The sequence below is a fragment of the Trichechus manatus genome, unplaced genomic scaffold (assembly GCF_000243295.1).
Source record: "Trichechus manatus latirostris isolate Lorelei unplaced genomic scaffold, TriManLat1.0 scaffold00001, whole genome shotgun sequence".
NCBI lineage: Eukaryota > Metazoa > Chordata > Mammalia > Sirenia > Trichechidae > Trichechus > Trichechus manatus.
Genome location: NW_004443937.1, coordinates 36,498,633 through 36,517,821, shown reverse-complemented (window position 1 = coordinate 36,517,821; position 19,189 = coordinate 36,498,633). Strand labels below are relative to the sequence as shown.

General features: G+C 35.4%; 1 protein-coding gene across 1 annotated transcript in view; it reads left to right on the top strand.

Annotated features, from left to right (window-relative positions):
- DNAH12 (dynein axonemal heavy chain 12) overlaps positions 1–19,189 on the top strand; it is a 197,258-nt gene that overhangs the window by 101,871 nt on the left and 76,198 nt on the right. Inside the window, exons 34-43 of the mRNA XM_012555870.2 lie at positions 629–817; positions 2,525–2,676; positions 4,655–4,793; positions 6,052–6,218; positions 7,982–8,237; positions 10,128–10,427; positions 11,022–11,200; positions 12,366–12,558; positions 15,347–15,508; positions 18,847–19,041. Of these exons, the coding sequence (XP_012411324.1) occupies positions 629–817; positions 2,525–2,676; positions 4,655–4,793; positions 6,052–6,218; positions 7,982–8,237; positions 10,128–10,427; positions 11,022–11,200; positions 12,366–12,558; positions 15,347–15,508; positions 18,847–19,041 (1,932 nt within the window). The remainder of the gene's footprint in view (positions 1–628; positions 818–2,524; positions 2,677–4,654; positions 4,794–6,051; positions 6,219–7,981; positions 8,238–10,127; positions 10,428–11,021; positions 11,201–12,365; positions 12,559–15,346; positions 15,509–18,846; positions 19,042–19,189) is intronic.

Sequence of the window (19,189 nt, the reverse complement as noted above, 5' to 3'; positions counted from 1 at the left end):
CCTTATTTCTTTAACAGCTGCATGTATTCCAATGTATGTATCATAATCCAATTAAGCAGATCCCTACTGAAGAACACTTGGTTTACTTCTGATCTTTTGCTATTACAAGCAGTGCAGCAGTGAATATCTCGTACATATATCATTTTCACAGGTGGGAATATATTTGAGGATAAACTCCTAGAAGAGAAATTCCCAAGTATTTGGTATCTGAATTTTGAATTTTGGTAGATATTGCCAGAGAAATGACTCTTTATGTAACTTAACTGTGCTCCATCCCACTTTATTTGTAAATATGACCTTTTCCAAGTAGGTTGACCAGGCCTTAATCCCATATTTTTACACAAAGAACACATGACTTCTACATTTGCCAACCACGCCCCCCACCCTGCAAGGTACTTTCATAAGCGCTGCTATGCCAATTTTTTTATTTTACATGTTGCTCTAAAAAAAAAAAGAATGATCATAACATTCTTACAAAACTGCCTCACAGGGGAGGGCGTGGTTGGCAAACGCGGAAGTTATGCACTATTTGCGTAAAAATACAGTATTTTAAATTTTTAGCTAAGGTTTTTTATTTCTTTTAAAATAATTGCTTTAAATTAAATTCTTCTTCTTTTTTTCACCACAGGCTTGTTTTATATTCTCTTTGATCTGGTCTGTTGGGGGAAGTTGTGATACAGATGGTCGCATTGTTTTTGACGCTTTCCTAAGACCAGTCCTGCTGGGAAAAGATGATGAATACCCAGTGCCACAATCTGTGGGTAAATGGGAGTGCATCTTTGATGAAAAAGGGCTAATCTATGACTACACCTATGAGGTATGACATAAAATGCTTGATAAGATAAAATATAAAGCACAAAGACTTGGATCAGTAGACAAAACTCCTGGGTTCTTATCTTAGAGTGATTTTGACTCCTCTGGTGTGCTTATAGTCCTCTCTTTAATTTCTCCTCTTATAACTTGTGGGAAGTGTAGATAAGAATATCTATATTTTTTCATGAATATGGCTTTAGAAATATTTTGTAATTCAAGATTTAAATTAAATCCGTTTTCTCCATTTTATAAAACAATCCACAAAAGGGTTTTTTTAATTACAAGCATTTGAATAATCATTTGATTCATGCAAATTTTACTTCAAAAACCATGACATCTGGATAGAGCTTTAGTAATAATTTTGCCTAAATCTCAAGTTTTATTAGATAAAGAAACAAACCTAGAAATGTGAGTGGCTAGCAGAGCCAGAACTTGAACCCAGCTCTTCAGACTGCCAGTGTAGGACCCTTTCCCCAAACCATGTGAGCTTAGAATTTCAAGAATATGACTAGAAAGAGAGTTTCATCTTCATTAGTCGGAGTGGGAAATCAGTAGTAATGTATTCTTGAAAACTGAAAAATCAGGAGGTAAGCGATACAAGCGTGTTCTTTAAGAATTGGCAGTAAATAACCAAATACTTAGCTTAAAGAGGTAAAAGTGATTGCCACTGGGGAGGGAAAAATGGAAGTGGGGACCTACTGCTTTTCTTAACCTTGTAGAACTTTTGGCTCCAAAACAAGTGCATATATAACTTTTATAAAAATAAGAGCTAAAAGTTAAAAAATGAATATGAATTGCTAAAGAAATATTCACCCAAACTTGCAAAATCACTACCATCCAGACACACGCCATATACATACGCAATTTGCTAGGAAATAGGAAAAGATTCTTAGATGCCAGTGAGAGCGCTGGAGTGGGGTCCTAGAGACCCCCTTCTTTGCCAGGTATTAACCCTCTTGTTGCTTGATAGTGGGAGGCAACCTGGAGATCTCCACGGAGGGGCCTGGACAAACTGGGGAGGGGAACACAGGTTGGGGCAGGGGGAAGGGAGGCACTCAAGGGTATCAGCAGCTATTTAGCCAAGGGTTCAGAAGAGTTTCAGTATTGTAACAACCAGTACAATCATGCCAGCATGTCTTGGCTGAATATCAGCCTGGATCAAAATACCCAAGAGAATTATTTAAGAGAACAAATATAGTAAGTTATGTGATATTTTGTTTTTAGTTGGAATATTGCCTATTTAAAATATAAAAAAATTGAAGCCAAAATTATAACTTGAGCTACATCAGAGTGGCTTTCGAATAAATACTTGTTATATGCAAAAGGACATCTTGAAGACATTTTGGAAGTTCAGAGTGTTAAGAGGACATAATGGCAAAATTATATGAATTTCTAAATATGTGTTAAATTTGTGATAACCAATTTTCATTAAGTTCTTCAGGTTATTGTTAAAAAATAAAAAATTAATCTAAAGAAAAACATGTATTTCTTAATTTGGATGGTGGATTTGTGGGTGCTTATTTTATTAACTCCTTTATGACTTAAAAATGTTACACACCTTCTTTTGTCTGAATCTAGTATTTCATAATACAAAGGGGAAAATAGTAAAGTTTTTAAAAACAAATAGGATAACAGAGTAAGTGTTGAAAATAGCCTTTCAGATATAACAACTGCATGATTATAATATTTTAAAAATTATGTTCTCTTGTAGTTGAAAAACCGAGGTCGCTGGCTCCATTGGAATGAATTAATTAAAAGTACTAATTTAGGAGATAAACATGTCAAGATTCAAGATATCATAGTCCCTACGATAGACACAATTAGATACACATTTCTAATGGATTTGAGTATTACCTATGCGAAGTAAGGAACTCTGCTGTAAATATGTATTGTAAATTTAACAGTGCCATTCTCACAGGATCATAGCAGCTTTCAGTTGGAATATTAGGTCATCTACTCAAAGGCTCAGTGTACTCTTGAAATATTAGACTAACCATGATACACATTTTCCCATTATACTTAGCATTTTTCAAATATGTCCTATGCTAGTTTGGATTCTATAACTCAAGATTAACATGGAAAACTCAGACTTAAGTCAGAAGAGTACATCAAAAAGAGTTCATAAAGCTGATCAAAAGCTTAGGCATGTACCATATCAATACCAGCTTTCTTAATAACATTTTTGTAGTTTCTTTTAAAATATTAGGCATAGAATTTATCATTACTACTTCTCAAACTAGACAAACTTACATAATATGCATGAATGTCATGATTTGTTATTGATAAAGAACATGTTTCTGAGTGAATTTGGTGACAATTTTATCTTGTTTAATTAAAAAATAAACAGGAAAAATTGTTTATGAGGGGAAATTTTTTATCCTAATTTTGTACCTGTACTTGTGTTTCTTCATTTAAATGCTAATATTAAAAACTTTCTCAGACAAGGAAGGCAGGTGTCAATTCTGGAAAATTCCTAGTAGGAGTTCTTTTGTGCCATGAACCCTTTGTCAGAATAATGCTTTAAATGAATAAATACAAATATAGGATTATAAAGGAAACTATTTATATTAAATAATTAAAATATTGAACAAATGTGGGCTATAGAAGTAATATGTGTGCTTCTGTATGAACACATTTAATAATAAGATCCAGCAGTGGGGTCAGATGACTATCATAATTTTAAAGAAGTAATGGCATAAATGTTTTTGAGATATCTGTAAAAATTGGAATGTTTAGGATAATATCTGTGATTTCTATTGGTGACAAAGATGCAGATACTGTTAATACAATTGCTACATTTTAGTTAGAGGAGAGTGAAAATGAAGATAAAACCTTTTTGCCATCCAAGTTCACAGATTGCCTGAATTCTATCTAAGTAGCTCCCTAATTGATCCATGTACCCCAAGTTAAGAACCGTATTTTATTTATTAAAATTGTTTTAATAGATAGCTTTTCATAAGGTGAGTGTTAGACTGGGACCCATAGGTGAGTTCTCAGAGGTCACCTAGTTCTAAAAAACTTTTATACTGGACACTGCTCGTCAATTTCAGCGCCAGCCTTTGCTTTCGTGTTGATATATTGTGTGGTCCTAAGTTAGCACTCAGAGTGACAGCAGTTTATTTTTAGCACAGCATTTTTCAAGCTGGGATTCCCAGAGTTCTGTGAACATAAATTCATGTGATTTTTTCCCCCTTTAAAATTGGTTATGATCACTCAAGGATGTGAAACCTTGCTTGAGGCCCCACTGAATGGGGAATTCCTTAGAGCTTGCTTTTGTAGAAATATTTTCAGTTAGCAACTTTGACTGGGTTCTAAAATACTATTAACAGGTATACATAACTGTTAACTTTAACATTTGCTGTCATTCAGTTTGTCATAAAAACATTATGCTATTAAGATAACTGCAGTGGCCCAAACCTGTGTTACTGTCGTCACCTTTTATTCTATTCTACACTGTCACCCCCATGCCTGTACCCCTAACTAAAAAGTACAAATATATCACTTTTCTGAGGAAACATACTTTGGCTTCCTTTTCTGAAAAATTATGCACGTTATTACTTGTTCTGCGCGTGTGCGTGCGTGTTTCCTTCAGATAGTAATGTTACGTCTGTTCAGATAACAGTTGATTACTATTAAAGTCTTTGCAATGTCCGCAAAAATGTGTGACAGTCATTACTTTCACCAGTGTTTCATGAAATAACAATTATAGATAAAAATGTGAGTTTTTAGATGAAGGTGATTTGATCATTATTTAAGTTTTTCACTAACTCTAGCTTCCTTTATTAGAAATATATTCTAACTTTTTTCTGTTTTGAGTAATATGTTCATTGCTTTCATAAAGGCCGCTGCTTTTTGTGGGTCCAACGGGTACAGGAAAATCAGTGTATGTGAAGGATAAGCTAATGAATCACCTGGAAAAGGACCTGTACTTTCCTTTTTATGTTAATTTCTCTGCACGGACCAGTGCCAATCAGGTTCAGGTTAGTTTAAAGCCAGAAACACGGGTCTATAATGATTAATTTTTACTTAATTTGATAAGTGTTTGAAACTGTATCTTAAATGAGCAGCTGTGTAAATCTTCTTCTATGAATTTAAATAAAACTTTAAAACTTTTGTTTGGGGAATTACAAGCAAGTTTTAAAATTAAGTTTTAATGACAAGCAGTTTAGAGAACCTTTTTCCATTAATACTTAATGCCTATTTTGTAGCCTGAGAAGAAGCAACAGTGTTTTTTTAAACTGGAGAAGGGAGTGTGTGTGTGAGAGAGAGAGCCCACATAACTCGTAACTGTCAGTTGCTCTTGCAGACTCCTACATGGTCGTTGGGGGCATTCGTTGCTCAGCGCAACTCTGCCGGTGAAAGCTCTTCCCAACATAGGCTGTCATGTGCCCTTCTGTGAGAGGAACTGTGCAGCTGTGCATCCCACCCTTCACCCGGAAGTGTGCCCAGATGAATGTGCTGCAGGAGAACTTCTTAATCACCAGTTTATCATTCATTCTTAAGTTTATACCTGTCCATTCTCTCCTGACCTGTGGACCTCATTTCTGTTGTCTTAAGTGTATAGAACTCCCTTAACTTCAAAATCTTAGAGATTTAGAGCTTCTTTCCTATGGCGCTCTATTTCAATGAAAACAATAATTGCGGTATTCATTTTGCAATGGACAAAGGAGCTCTAAAAATATCAGAAATACGATAAGTACTGAAATCTATGTCACTATAAAAAAATTGCTAGAGGTAGTAAAGATTAATGCTTTTAAATATTAAGCTAAAGTTAATAGATATGTTGTGATATTCAATGAGAAAAATATTTTTTAAAAAACTTGTATACTATATATGTAAGCACAAATACACACATACAGTATCTGTATATATGTTATGTAACAATTCTAAGCACATAGTAGGATTTCAATAAATGTAATTTGAGTGATGTTGAATATGAAGTCTAGTATCACCCTTAAAATGATATGAATAAATGCACAGACACACATAGTGCTGCTTAGCATTACTTCCTTACATAATTAGACTGTTAGATTTTTTTCCCTGTTGTTAAGTATGGCTTTTTGTTTTATGTCAGTCATTGCTAAATTAAGCAAATGGTAACTGTTACAGAGAAAAATCCCATGGATTCTGGCAGCATAGGTCTTTCTTAATACTGATTTACCATAAACAATGGTGATAATAATAAGTTCATAACTCGTTTATAGATCAATATACCACTGTTCCTTCTTTACGTTTTAGAACATTATTATGGCTAGATTGGATAAAAGGCGCAAAGGAGTTTTTGGCCCACCTATGGGAAAGAAGTGTATAATTTTTATAGATGACATGAACATGCCTGCATTGGAGAAGTATGGAGCTCAGCCTCCTATTGAATTATTACGACAATTTTTTGACTATGGAAACTGGTAACTATTTAACTGAAGTTTTAATAAGCCATGATGAAGTCATATTTTACTCTCATTTTATATTTTAGTTTCTCAAAGCAAAATAATATATTTTTTCAAGATATTTTGGAAAGAAACTGGTTCCTCAGAGTTTCCTACACAGAAATCTTTGGAAGACTTTTCTCTACTTTTTTCCTCTTAATGTGTGAGTTAGGCAAATGGGATGAATAATTCAGTGTTGGAAAAGTATTTATTCAATAATATAGTAAATTCTTTCTTTTTCAACTACTATTTTCAATTACTGAAAATAATTTACAGATGACATCTTTCAAAGTACCATTCCCCTGGGACCGAGAATTTGTGGATAGTCTCAACCTAAGTAACCATAATCAGCACTATGTTTCTACCATTTTCAACTCTATATTTTCTGTGACTGCTTAGAACTACCCTGTCTTTGAGATGGCTTGGTTTTGACAGCAGTTTCATAAATTACCCTTCTGCTCCCTCCACCCCTACTATGGTGATGCGTTCAGTTTCCAATGCATAAGACATTGTATCTTTTAGTTAGGATTAATAATTCTTCACTTCCTCCTCATAAATATAGTTTCCTATTCCCCATATACCATGGTTTTTACTTCAAGGCAAGGTAGACTAATTTTGAAGCTAAGTCATTTTGAAGATACATTTTTGTTATTACTGCAGGCCCTTAGAACCCTGCCTCCCGGAGATCACTGCTATTAACAGTGTGCTCCCTATTCCTCCAGGTCTTTTCCTATATAAATATATATTTTATTTCACAAAAAATAGGATTATATTACACATGCTGTTTTGCCGCTTATTTTCACTTAAATGTTTATCTTAAGCATGTATCCATATCAGTGCATATTTGTCTATCTCGGTCATTTTATTTGTTCTTAAAACTACTTAGTTTTGTGAATTTTGCGATAATTCACTTAGTCAGCCCCGTATAGGTGGTTATTAGAGTCGTTTCCAAAAAACTAAACTGTATTTTCATGGTTTCCTCGTGTGTCTTAGACTAAGGATGGGCCATATAGATTTATCTCCTGGTTTTTGCTGTCGATGTTGTTTCCCCCAAGACCTTCAATAACTGCCTGTTGAAAATAGTCACTGTTTCAGTCTGAGTGGTTCTAACTAAATTGTGCTACTCAGAAACCTCTTTCGGATTAAACCTTCTTTGAGTCTTTATTATTGCCTTTCTCTGTAACAAAAGTATATGGTACTAGTACTAGTAGACATCCTTATGTGCTCTGAAGATAAAGTTTGAGATGCAGAAAAGAAAATCAGGACTTTGCTGTGACTAGGGTGACCATCCAAATTATTGTTAAAACTGGGGCAGATCTGAGATTGAAAGGCAACATTGTTAATAATTACTCCAGGACAGCAAGCACGAACAAGAATTATCCTAGGCAAAATGGGACATACAGTTACCCTACCTATAACAAGCAACACAAAAGATTGGTCACTCATCCATGTTTCTGGATTTGGAGTAAGAAAAGGAAAAGTGAAGAATGGAATTAGAAGGGAGAGTAGGAGGAAAGAAAGGGGAGGGCAACAGGAAGAGACATTCTAGATACCCAGAATCTGGACAACAGAATCGGTGTCATGAAAGGAGAAATAGAGCATAGCTTTAAAAACAAAACTTCTACTCCAAGCATTATTCCTTCTAGGGAAGGTAAGATCAGATTAAGTTTCTAGGGAGATCTATATTTCATTCCATCTTACTGGCTTTATCATTGATTTTCAAATTTTTCTGTGCTTTCAAGGTATGACCTTAAGGACACAAGTAAAATCACATTGGTTGATATTGAACTGATTGCAGCCATGGGCCCTCCAGGTGGTGGAAGAAATCCAGTCACTCCCCGTTTTATTAGACATTTCAACATCTGCACTATTAATACCTTCAGCGATGAAACGATGGTCCGTATTTTCTCATCAGTTGTAGCATTCTACCTGAGGACTCGTGAGTTTCTCCCGGAGTACTTTTTAATTGGGAACCAAATTGTCAGTGGGACAATGGAGGTGAGCAAATCATGCTGTAGAAAATGTTTTAGTATTACTTATTGCTCTCATTTGGTCCCCTTTCTCTTTTTTTTTTAAACATTATTTCCCTCAGCCATCTACTTGGGTCTTCAGTAGCAGAGAAGCTGTTTAGAAGGCTTGAGAACAGGAGTTCATAGGTTTTGAAATTAGGGTATCTCACTGGGATTGAGCCCTGACTGGTACTTCCTAGCTATATGTCCTTGAGCAAGTAATTTGACCTTCCAGTGGCTCAGTTTTTTAATCACTAAAATGGGAAATAATACCTATTTCACGAAGCTGTTATTAGGGAATCATCCAGAACACAATGTGCCACATCGTAGGTGTTTCCTGAATTGTTAGGCTCCTACTGTTGCTAGTTGCCCTGGCGACCCCGTGTGTGCAGAGTAGAACTGTGTTCCATGGGGTTTTTAAGGCTAATGACCTTTTGGAAGCAGATCACCAGGCCTGTCTTCTGAGGTGCCTCTGGGTGGGTTCGAACAGTCAACCATTGGGCTAGTAGTGGAATACTTAAACATTTGCACCACCAAGGAACACCTTGTTAGTTTCCTACTCTGCTATTTATTAATTTTCCTTTCTCTCTCGTCCCTCCCTTCGTGTTTGTCATTAAAAAAAAAAAAAAAAAACTAAAACATTAGCAGCTTATGAATATCATACTTATTAACCAGGTCACATAACTTAGGAGTAGCAGTGAAAGAAAAAAATAATAAAGGAAAATAAATTAATAAAGGGGAAAAAAGAAAATACAAAGATGAAAACAGAAGACAAGACTGTCACTGTGGCCAAAGAGCCACACTTGCTCACTCAGGTGTGTTACCTGCCTCTGCACAGAGGCCGGAGCCAGCCTTATTGCTCATTGTGAAAGGGGGAAAAGTGTGTTGAAAGGTTAAGTCAGTGATAATCTCATCGAACTAAGTTTTCTGGAGACTTGATAAAGTGAAGTTCACTTCTGGATGCAAAAAGCTTAGAATCATTCTACCAGTTTTCAAGAACATCTTCTCTTTCTAAAGTTCTTCTCCCCTTGTTTCAGTGGAAAATTTGTGCTGTTAAAATAGAGATACTATGAGCAAAGAGGTAGTACATTATGATTACTGTATTTATTCCGATGGATAGAAATGCTTGTGTTTATAAAATATGGTGTTTCTATCTCAGGCATCTCCTGGAAAGAAGGGAGGAGGGAGCTGGTCAGATAGAATGGGATGCAGAAAAGATCCTTTTTTCTTTTTCTTTCTTTCAGGCATTATAGACCCCCTGTGTGTGGAAGTTGGGGGAGGGTAACAAATCACAGAACATATACAAATAAAAATTTAGTTTTCTTTTCAGATTATGTTATGAATGATTTGGCTTCCTTAAAGAGTTTATTAAACTTCATTGGGTGAATTCAGCACATAGTAAGCATATATTTCATTTACATACTATAGCCAATTAAGAAAGGGAAGGAGTAGAGAGAGGATAAGAGAATGGAAGAAGAGAGTGTACTGATTTGTCTTTAAGTCAGTGGTAGTCAAGAGGACATTGTCTCATCCTCCTCTTCATTTGGAATGCTTCAGAATGAGTTCTGTGATTTCACTTTCTGCTGAAGTGTTTATGAACTATTTCCTTTGAACGGAACAATCGCAATAACTGGGAGATAAAAGTATTGTCACTTCTTGAGCTTGAAGAATCAGATAATATTAAGTTCCCTCAATTTCATAAAGCCTGGGTAAGTGATATAAATGAAAATAACCATATACGCCATGCTAGGCTCAGTACTATACCCTTCTTCAAGCCAGTAGACTCTAATGGGGTAAATAAAATATTCTGTGTAATATTTGTTGTATGGCTTTGCTGATTATAAGCATTTTTTGCTTTGTTGCTTTTTTTCATATTCAGATATATAAACAATCCATGGAAAATCTGTTGCCCACTCCCACCAAATCTCATTATACTTTCAACTTGCGTGATTTTTCACGTGTCATCCGGGGCTGCCTGCTCGTTGAGAAGGATGCTGTGGAGAGCAAGCACACTATGATCCGCCTGTTTGTGCATGAGGTTCTCCGAGTGTTTTATGATCGTCTCATTAATGACAACGATCGAAGCTGGCTGTTCAACTTAACCAAAAGTGTTATAAAGGACCATTTTAAAGAATCATTTGATGGTATCTTTTCACATTTGAGGAAAGGGAATGCACCAGTAAGTACATTTAATGATTTAAAAAGTATTAATTTAAAACAGTACAATAGCATAAATTGCTAAAATCAATTAACTTACCTTTTAAAAATATTATTGCTTCTTAATGATCAGATTCTTTTAAATTACTTTATAGATAGGTATTTATTTTGAGAAGATTTGTCTTCAGAAGAAATTATTTATGTAATACAGAAGCTATTTAAATAATAAACCCTCACATGATAGGGGATTAAATGATACAGTAGATGTAAGGTGCTTAACATGGTGGCAGCCCTTAGTAACAACTCATAAGTGAGAGTCATCCATTTATAACTTCTTCAGCCTCTGAAAAAAGAAAAGAAACAACTTTACAGGATAGGAAAAAAGCTCTTTTTAAAAATTTTCTAAACATGTAATATAATTTCAGGTATTAATTTTACAAATGTATCATTTACAGTCCTAATGTATAAACAGTTATTTATTTGATAATCAGGTCAATAAATTTTTTAAAAACTTTACTCCCATAACATGGATGAAATAAAATTTTGTGTAACATTTTCTTAAATTTATTTTGGAAAATGTTTTAAGTTTTATAATTTGCTGATTTCCATGTTATAGGTAACTGAAGAGAACTTACGAAATCTCATGTTTGGTGACTATATGAATCCTGACCTTGAAGGAGATGAGAGAGTTTATGTGGAAATTCCAAACATTCATCTTTTTAATGACGTCGTGGACCAATGCTTAGATGAATATAATCAAACTCACAAAACAGGAATGAATCTTGTCATTTTTAGGTACCTACATTTAATATTGTCCTAGGGTAAAATTACCACAAAGTTATAGTAAAGCAAGAAGAAAGATTTTATTCAGCATATGTTCAAAGAGGCAAAAGTGGGAAACGGACAAGCATGTGCCAAAGCCACGTCTGCCCGAGTCCAAGGAACGTTACAGAATCATCACTATATATATTGACATTACAAATGAATGAAATCATTGAAAGTTTCACCTTTTCACAGATTAGCTAAAAACTGCTAAATCACCGTGATTCTACATTTGGAATTGTCTTTCTTAATAATCATCGGTACAAATTTCAGTACGACAGTTAGGAGTGCCTTCATTGGTCCAACAAATCTCACTATTTACTAAATGCTAATAGAAAAAGATGGAGCCCAATAGAAAAAGATATGAGTGGAAAATATGTGGGTCTTTTGTGCTCCAAGATTTATGTGAAAAGTTCCCTGAAAGATGTCTTCCAAGATTGTCCTAGCTACAGTTTTTATACCGCAGGGCCCAGTTGATGTGTCCTTGTGAGTCCTTGTCACTCTAGCTGGGTCGCATTCTTTGTACTCAAGGACAGGAAATAATGGCTCCAATTTTAACCCTTAAGTCAACATTGATGCTTGAAATTGCTATTTGTAAAATTTTATTATGAAATATTTAAAATATACAAAAAGACAAAGAAAAATGCAGTGAATATACTTGTACCCTTAAGATTGTCAGACTTTGTAAATTTTGTCAGTCTAAGGTATTTCACTGTGGTTTTAGTTTAAATTTTACTAATTACTAGCAACGTGGAATGTCTTTTCTCAATTTGCTATTTTTTAGGTAACTGTCGTTTTCTATTTTTTTCCCATAGAAATCCTATTAAGAGATTGAAGAAATACGTTTAATAAAAGCACTAGTGTATTATCAGTATAAGCAGTTAAGATCTCATTTTATTTACATAATTTATGTATTGCATTTCCTGAGTTTGTACTTTTAATTACTTTTTCTTTGCACCAAATGATCCAATATTAATTGCTTTTGAAAAAATCATACTTTTTTACAGTAAACTCTTTAAGATTGGGATAGTAACATATTTGACAGCAAAGCTCCATTCTTCTGGGAAAGTAGAACAAGAACAGTGTAAATGTACATTCATATGTGTATTATGAATAACAGATCGTTATTTCATGGTAGGTATGTATTGGAACATTTATCGCGGATATGTCGCATTCTAAAGCAGTCTGGTGGAAATGCTTTACTTGTTGGATTTGGAGGAAGTGGTCGTCAGTCTTTAACTCGTTTGGCTACATCCATGGCAAAAATGCAGATTTTCCAACCTGAAATTTCCAAGAGCTATGGTATGAATGAGTGGAGAGAGGATATGAAGGTAAAACTATGAAGAGACCTAGTGTCTAAAAAGCTATCAGTACGTTCTTTACCCGTGAAGAGGGCACTGGGCTATGTAGCTGTGTACTGAATGCACTGGTGATGATGATGATGCTATTCATAGAGCACCTACTGTGTGTTCTGAGCACTGCCCTAAGTCCTTTACATATATTATCTCATTCTATATGTGTAACAATCCATTATAGCAGGTATGGTTGGCTCTGTGTTTTACTAATGAGAACACGAAGCTGAGGGAAGTTATATATACAGCAGAGAAGGATTTCTAACTCAAGTTTTATTCACTATGTTATTACACCAGCAGCCGCTGGTTCTGTCTTTATTCTGGTTCAGGGAGGCCTTATTTCAGGTAATTGTATGTTTTACTGCAGACTATTAAATATGAAACTCAGTATGATGTGACGGTGATGATGTCATTAGTGTTGTTCAATCTTAATGACTTTCGAACTGTGTTGCTTTCCCAGAAACCAATAAAATAGAGGAACGCATACTTGGGGTTTTATCTGCTTGTGCCTGGGGCTCTATAGACCCCAGTAGAGAGATGACTTAAAATGAAAAAAGAAGGAAGACATGATATCGTTGGATCTTTTTTACTTTCACTGACCCTCTCATCCTAAATTTCCAGGTCCTAAAAGTTAGCATATAGAAATGAACCTTTCTTTGCCGCTTGCAAGGAGGAGTGGTAGAATCCAAGCTTATAGCAGAGAGGTCTACAGAGTGAGGGAAGGAAAAGTTACCTTTACATTGTTTTCTTTTTATTTGTTTTTTTTTTCCCTGCTCAGACTTCAGAGGAAAAATTTTGATGCATTTACTACCAAATAAAATAGTAGAAAGCCACTTACTATATTAGAAAGAACATGAACTTTGAAGTCAGACAGACTCAGTTTTAATTCCTGCTTTGCATGTTTTTTTGACTATGTTATTATGGGTATATTATGAAATCTTTTTGTGCCTTAGTTTCTTCATTTATAAAATTTGGATAATACCACCCATTTCACAGATTATTGTGATTAAGTTATTTAATATATGTAAGGTTCTTGGCAATGTGCTTGGCGTACAGTTAGTATTTTGAAAGTGTTCTTTTTTCTTTTCCATTTGGAAATAGTTTCACACATTGTATATTTGAATCTGACTTTAAAACATAGCAGTGCTTTTAGCAATAAGTTAAATCTGTTTATTAATATTGTATTTTCTACTTATTTTGGTATGATAATTGTAAAGCTGATTAGATATGATAGTTATTTAAAAACTGGCTTCCTACATTTGATAATAGAAAATTATTTCTAAGAACGAAATAGCCTACATATTGGAAGATGGTGTTAATGTAAAAAGAGCATAGTTTTGTATAATATAAAAATTCTGCATTTATTTGATACTTATTTATTTAAAATACATGATTTTATAAGAGACAGAATTTTATTTTAAAATCTCACTTGCAGAAGTTATAATACTATTTTCAGTATGAATTATATCCAGTGACATGCTGGCAAATGTTTAACAACCAGCTCTGATGGAAGAGGGATGCAGAGGGGGAAGCCCTGATTTCTAGCATTTGCCAATTTCCATCGTATAAATATTCCCACTATGACTAATTTAAAGCTACCACCATGATGTCACTGAAAACAGAGCTGGGAAGATATATGCATTGGAACACCATTAGGTTTTACAGTTCAGAACTATTATATCTAATCATGCCAGTTTTATAGTTATTAATATTGCATCAAAATAACTAGAAAATATATTAATAAAATACATGGTACTATATTTTACTGTATACATACAATAGATATAAAAAAACCCAGAGCATAGATAATAGTAAATATAATAAAATAATTAGGAAGTGATGGTTTTAAGTATGTTACTTTTGTTTTTAAATATAATTTAACAACCTACTCATAAATTCCTGAAATTTTAGCATCAGTTCTAGCAAGCCTAGAAAGGCCAGTGCCAGCTCACCGCTGAGTCCACAGCTTTATATTAGTTGGGACTCTTTGGTTGCAGTTGACAAAAAGCCAGCTCAAGCTGGTTTAAGCAAAAGAGAAAGTTATTGGCTTACATGACTGAAGAGTCCGAAGGTACACAGGCTTTGCCATGGCTGAATTTAGGGGCTCAGATTATGTGCTCAGTAATTACTCTTCCCATCCCCTGTCTTGCTCTACCCTACTTGGCTTCCTTTGTGGGCAGGCTCTTCCATGAGGCAACACAGACGACCCTAGAAGTTCTATGTTACTGGCCTTTATAGCCTCTATTTCAGAAAGACAGGGATCCTTTTGTTTTCAGGTCCATCTCAGTCCTAAAGTAAGCCTTGCTTACATCACCTGCCCTCTTCTGAGTTATGTCTGTACTTAGGGGATTAGGGTAGGAGTCCTGGTGGTGCAGTGGTTAAGTGCTCGACTGCTAACCGAAAGATTGGCAGTTCAGTCCCACCAGCAGCTCCTTGGGAAAAAGTTGTGGCAGGCTGCTTCCAGAAAGATTACAGCCTCGGAAACCCCATGGGGCTGTTTTGCTGTGTCCTGTAGGGTTGCTTTGAGTCGGAGGTGACTCAGCGGCAGTGGGTTTTGGTAGGGGCTTGGGGAACTCTGACCAGTTTGGGTTTTGTTTTCACCCAAGAGATGGGAGAAATGGAGACCCTGACTGACAGCCCACCAGGAGTGGGGAGAGTTACTACCCTAAAATCAAAGTATTGTTCACCAAAGAAGAGGAAAGGGAGGGAAAGCTAAAACAGCAGATGTCCACCACATTCTGTTTATGTGTATACTTTAATTTTTAAGACTCTGTTGAGGAATACAGGCATGAGGGGCCAGAAGACAGTCTTCCTCATCACGGACACTCAGATTAAAGAGGAAGCTTTTCTAGAAGATATTGATAGTGTGCTCAACACCGGAGAAGTGCCGAACATTTTTGCCGCGGACGAAAAACAAGAAGTGATGGAGGTAAGTGCTTTTCAGGTAGTGCAGCTCCCAGCGCAGAAATTTTCTTACCTTGAAACCTTTTTCGTGCTCTTCAAGATAAATTTAGCTTTTGTAGAGGATTTTGGTAATTAAAAATTTAAGTATATTATTTTAATGCATCGTATTTTGGTGAATTTTAAATGGCCTCTTCCACAGCAATGAGGCAGAATTTTTATTGTATGATTTTTTTTCTTTATAATGATGGCAGTTTGTTTCACCTGTTTTGTTGGTGATCAGAGATTTTTAAATCAGGTCTTGTTGTGTGCCGTCGGGTCGATTCCGACTCTATCATGTCTTACGGTTATACTGACGTCAGGGAACATAGCATTTCAACCTGCTTGGTTAGCATTTATGTTTTGTCACTGGTTAGTAAATCTTTAAAAAGCTTTATTAAACTTACTTGTCTCCCAGTTCTGATACTGGATGATACAAGTCATGCTTTTTGATTTAATTAACAAAAACGGCAAAAACAACTGCGAAGGGCCCACCGATGTCAGATGTCCTGACCTTCAACTCCCATGTCTAAGCCCTTCCCGCACAAGACGCACACAATGACCATGATTACTTTACCCACAGAACGTATCACTCACACCTGGATGTTTCATTCTCAGCCTCCAGCCATAGCATCTGATATGAAATGGACTCATCCTGGTGGTTCAAACACCTTGATTTTCTCTTCTGTGTAATCGGGGCACAGATAATAGTTCCTCCCACATAGAGGTGCTGTGATGCCTGAGGTTCAAGTGAAATAAAACACTTACATAGTGTCTGTTACTTAGGAAGCCCTCAGTCAATGGCACATTACCAGTTCATGACCTGAGGTGGGGGAGAAGAAAAGGAAAAAAAAAAATCCCAACTCTCTGCTTTTATCTGGGAGATAGAAAGGATGTGGCCAAGATTGCTGAAGAATGGTGATTTCCCCTAATCCATAGGCATCCCCATACTCACACCCAAGGAATTCTCAGCTTTGGAAATAGGATTTCCTAAACTTTGCTAGGCTTTACTGCTCATTTTAGCTATGGTCTGTCACTTTATTACTACAATTATCCATTGCTTCACTACCTCTGTTCTATGGCATGATCCAACAGTGGCCTTAAGGACTTATTCCCTTCACATCCCACATCCCCTAGGAATAGCATATCAGTGTATGCACAAGAAAGTAGCCATGATCAGAACTCTGGAGCACTGAAATGCATCCCTGTTTCTGTTTACTTTATGCTGATTTTTTAAAAATATCAAAGATAGTATGAATAGAAATTTTATTGTTTTCTTTCCATGCTCAATGCACCATCCTGTGTGTCCCACTTTGGCGACGACTGCCCTGGTTGCCTTACCTCATGCCTCTGATCAAGATTTCACTTTAAACGTCACTCCTGATAGCTGACCTGTACAGCTTGGCCCTGACTATGCCCCAAGGGCACCTCCTTTAGACCCAGCACATTTCTCTGACTCCAGCATCAGAGTTCTCGCCTCAGAGCTCCATTTCCACACTACTTTTTCCACTGTTCTACTTGCACTCCTTGCACAAGTAATCTGCTGGAATTCTTTCTCAGATGTAGCAGCGACTTCTTATTTTCCACATTTGATGATCTTAGTTCCTTTTTTTTCGATTCCTGTTCATGTTTGAGATAATATGTATTCCGTCTTTTTAAACTCTGCTTTCCCTTGACTGTTTGTTTGCTATCTCTCTAATTCAGTAACTGCTCTTCATTCTTCCACCCTAGAACTCTCAAAGTATGCATATACACAAACACACACACACATTACTCTCTCCCATGGACAGCTCATCCACTCTAGAAGGTTCAACTATTATTTTTATGTAAATAACTTCTCTATTTAAATTGACATCCTGGCCCTTTCCAGAACTCCTGTTTTATAGTTCTAACCATCTGTTGGCTTTCTCTATTTGAATGTCCCACTAATAACTCAAAGCTAATACTGTTTGAACATAATTTCATAGACTGACATTGATTATAATAATAATAATTTGAGAACTACTGCCATAATATATATACAGAGAGTCTGTTTACAGTTTTCTATAAGTATAGCTATCACATAATGGAGGGTATATAGGAAATTCTCTTAGAAACAAATTCATCGTAGTCACAGCTGAAATTATATGATTATTGTGACTACCCCCTATATTTGATACTGAACAAATTTTAAATCTGTTTGTAATATAATTTATTGACTATGAAGCCTTTTACACTCTGGACAAGGAGAAAGGTAGCATATAAAATAAAAGCTAATTGGTATTGGGCACTCCCCTATGTGGCAGGAACTATTCTAAGTGTTCACATGTAATAGCTCATTTAATCCCTCACTAACCCTCTGAAGTAGTACTTTTTCCCCATTTTACATTTACATAGAATTTGAGGAAACTAAGTTACAGAATGGTTAAGTAACTTGCACCAAGGCCACACGGGTTATAAGTGGGAAGCAAGGATTTGAACTGAAGAAGTTTGTTTCCAAAGTCATTGTACCTAACCTGATATAGATGCCTTTCTCATAATGATATATACAAAGAAACAAAACTAAAAGTGACCTATAATTTTATTGCCAGATACCTGTGTTAACATTATTTAAGTATACAAATATTATGAGAATAAAGTTAGAGAATTCAAACAGTATAAGAAGGTCAAAATGAAAAAAAAAAAAAAAAAACCAATGTCCAAAATAAAAAATAAAAACCTTCCTTTTATGCTCTCCTTTAAGTCCATCTCACTGAAAGGAACCACTATTAATAGTTCTTTGTGATTGCTTCCATGAAAAGGTATGTATGTACTCATGCGTTTGTATATATATATATATATAAAACAAGGAGGACGTATATTATGTATACTGTTGTACGATTGGGTTTTTTTCCATTTATTGTTTCTTGCTGATTTTGCTATACCACATACATAGATATACTTCATTATTTTTAAGTTGTATAAAATTCCAGCACATGGATGCTTTATAATGCTTTTAACCTGTCCCTTACTGATTGACACTTTAGTTGGTTACATTTTTTTTCTCTTAAATACAATATTGAATTATGTTGAACGTATATGTTGAATGTATCTTGATGAACTTTTTGTAAGTACCTCTATAGGGTAAATTTTTGGCAGATATCTGTTTTAAAATTATATATTTATAGAGTTGGAAGAAGTCTTCTAAGTACAAACTGTATCAAAGCTATTCTATTGATATAAAACATATTTTAAAATATATTTACAAGGGGAGTAGTAAAAGCTTCTTAATATTCCAGTATTGATTAATCTCACTGACAATTTATCTTTTTTCAATTCGTGAGGATTTTCTTTTCTGTTATTCCCTAGGGTGTTCGCCCAGTAGCCCAGGCTGGCAGTAAACATGATGAACTTAGTCCCTTAGCCCTCTTTGCTTTCTTTGTGAATCGCTGCAAAGATAATCTTCATGTCGTAGTGGCCTTTAGCCCCATTGGAGATGCCTTCCGAAATCGCCTGAGACAGTTCCCATCCCTCATCAATTGCTGTACCATTGACTGGTTTCAGGTTTGTACTTTTTTGGGGAGGAGAACTAACTCTTTTGGAGTTTTACTGAAATCTTATTTAATCTCCAGTAATATACGTTCAGCAAACGTTTCTTGATTACTTACTATAAAGACAGGCATAGTGCTTAGCACCAGAGATTGATAACAGA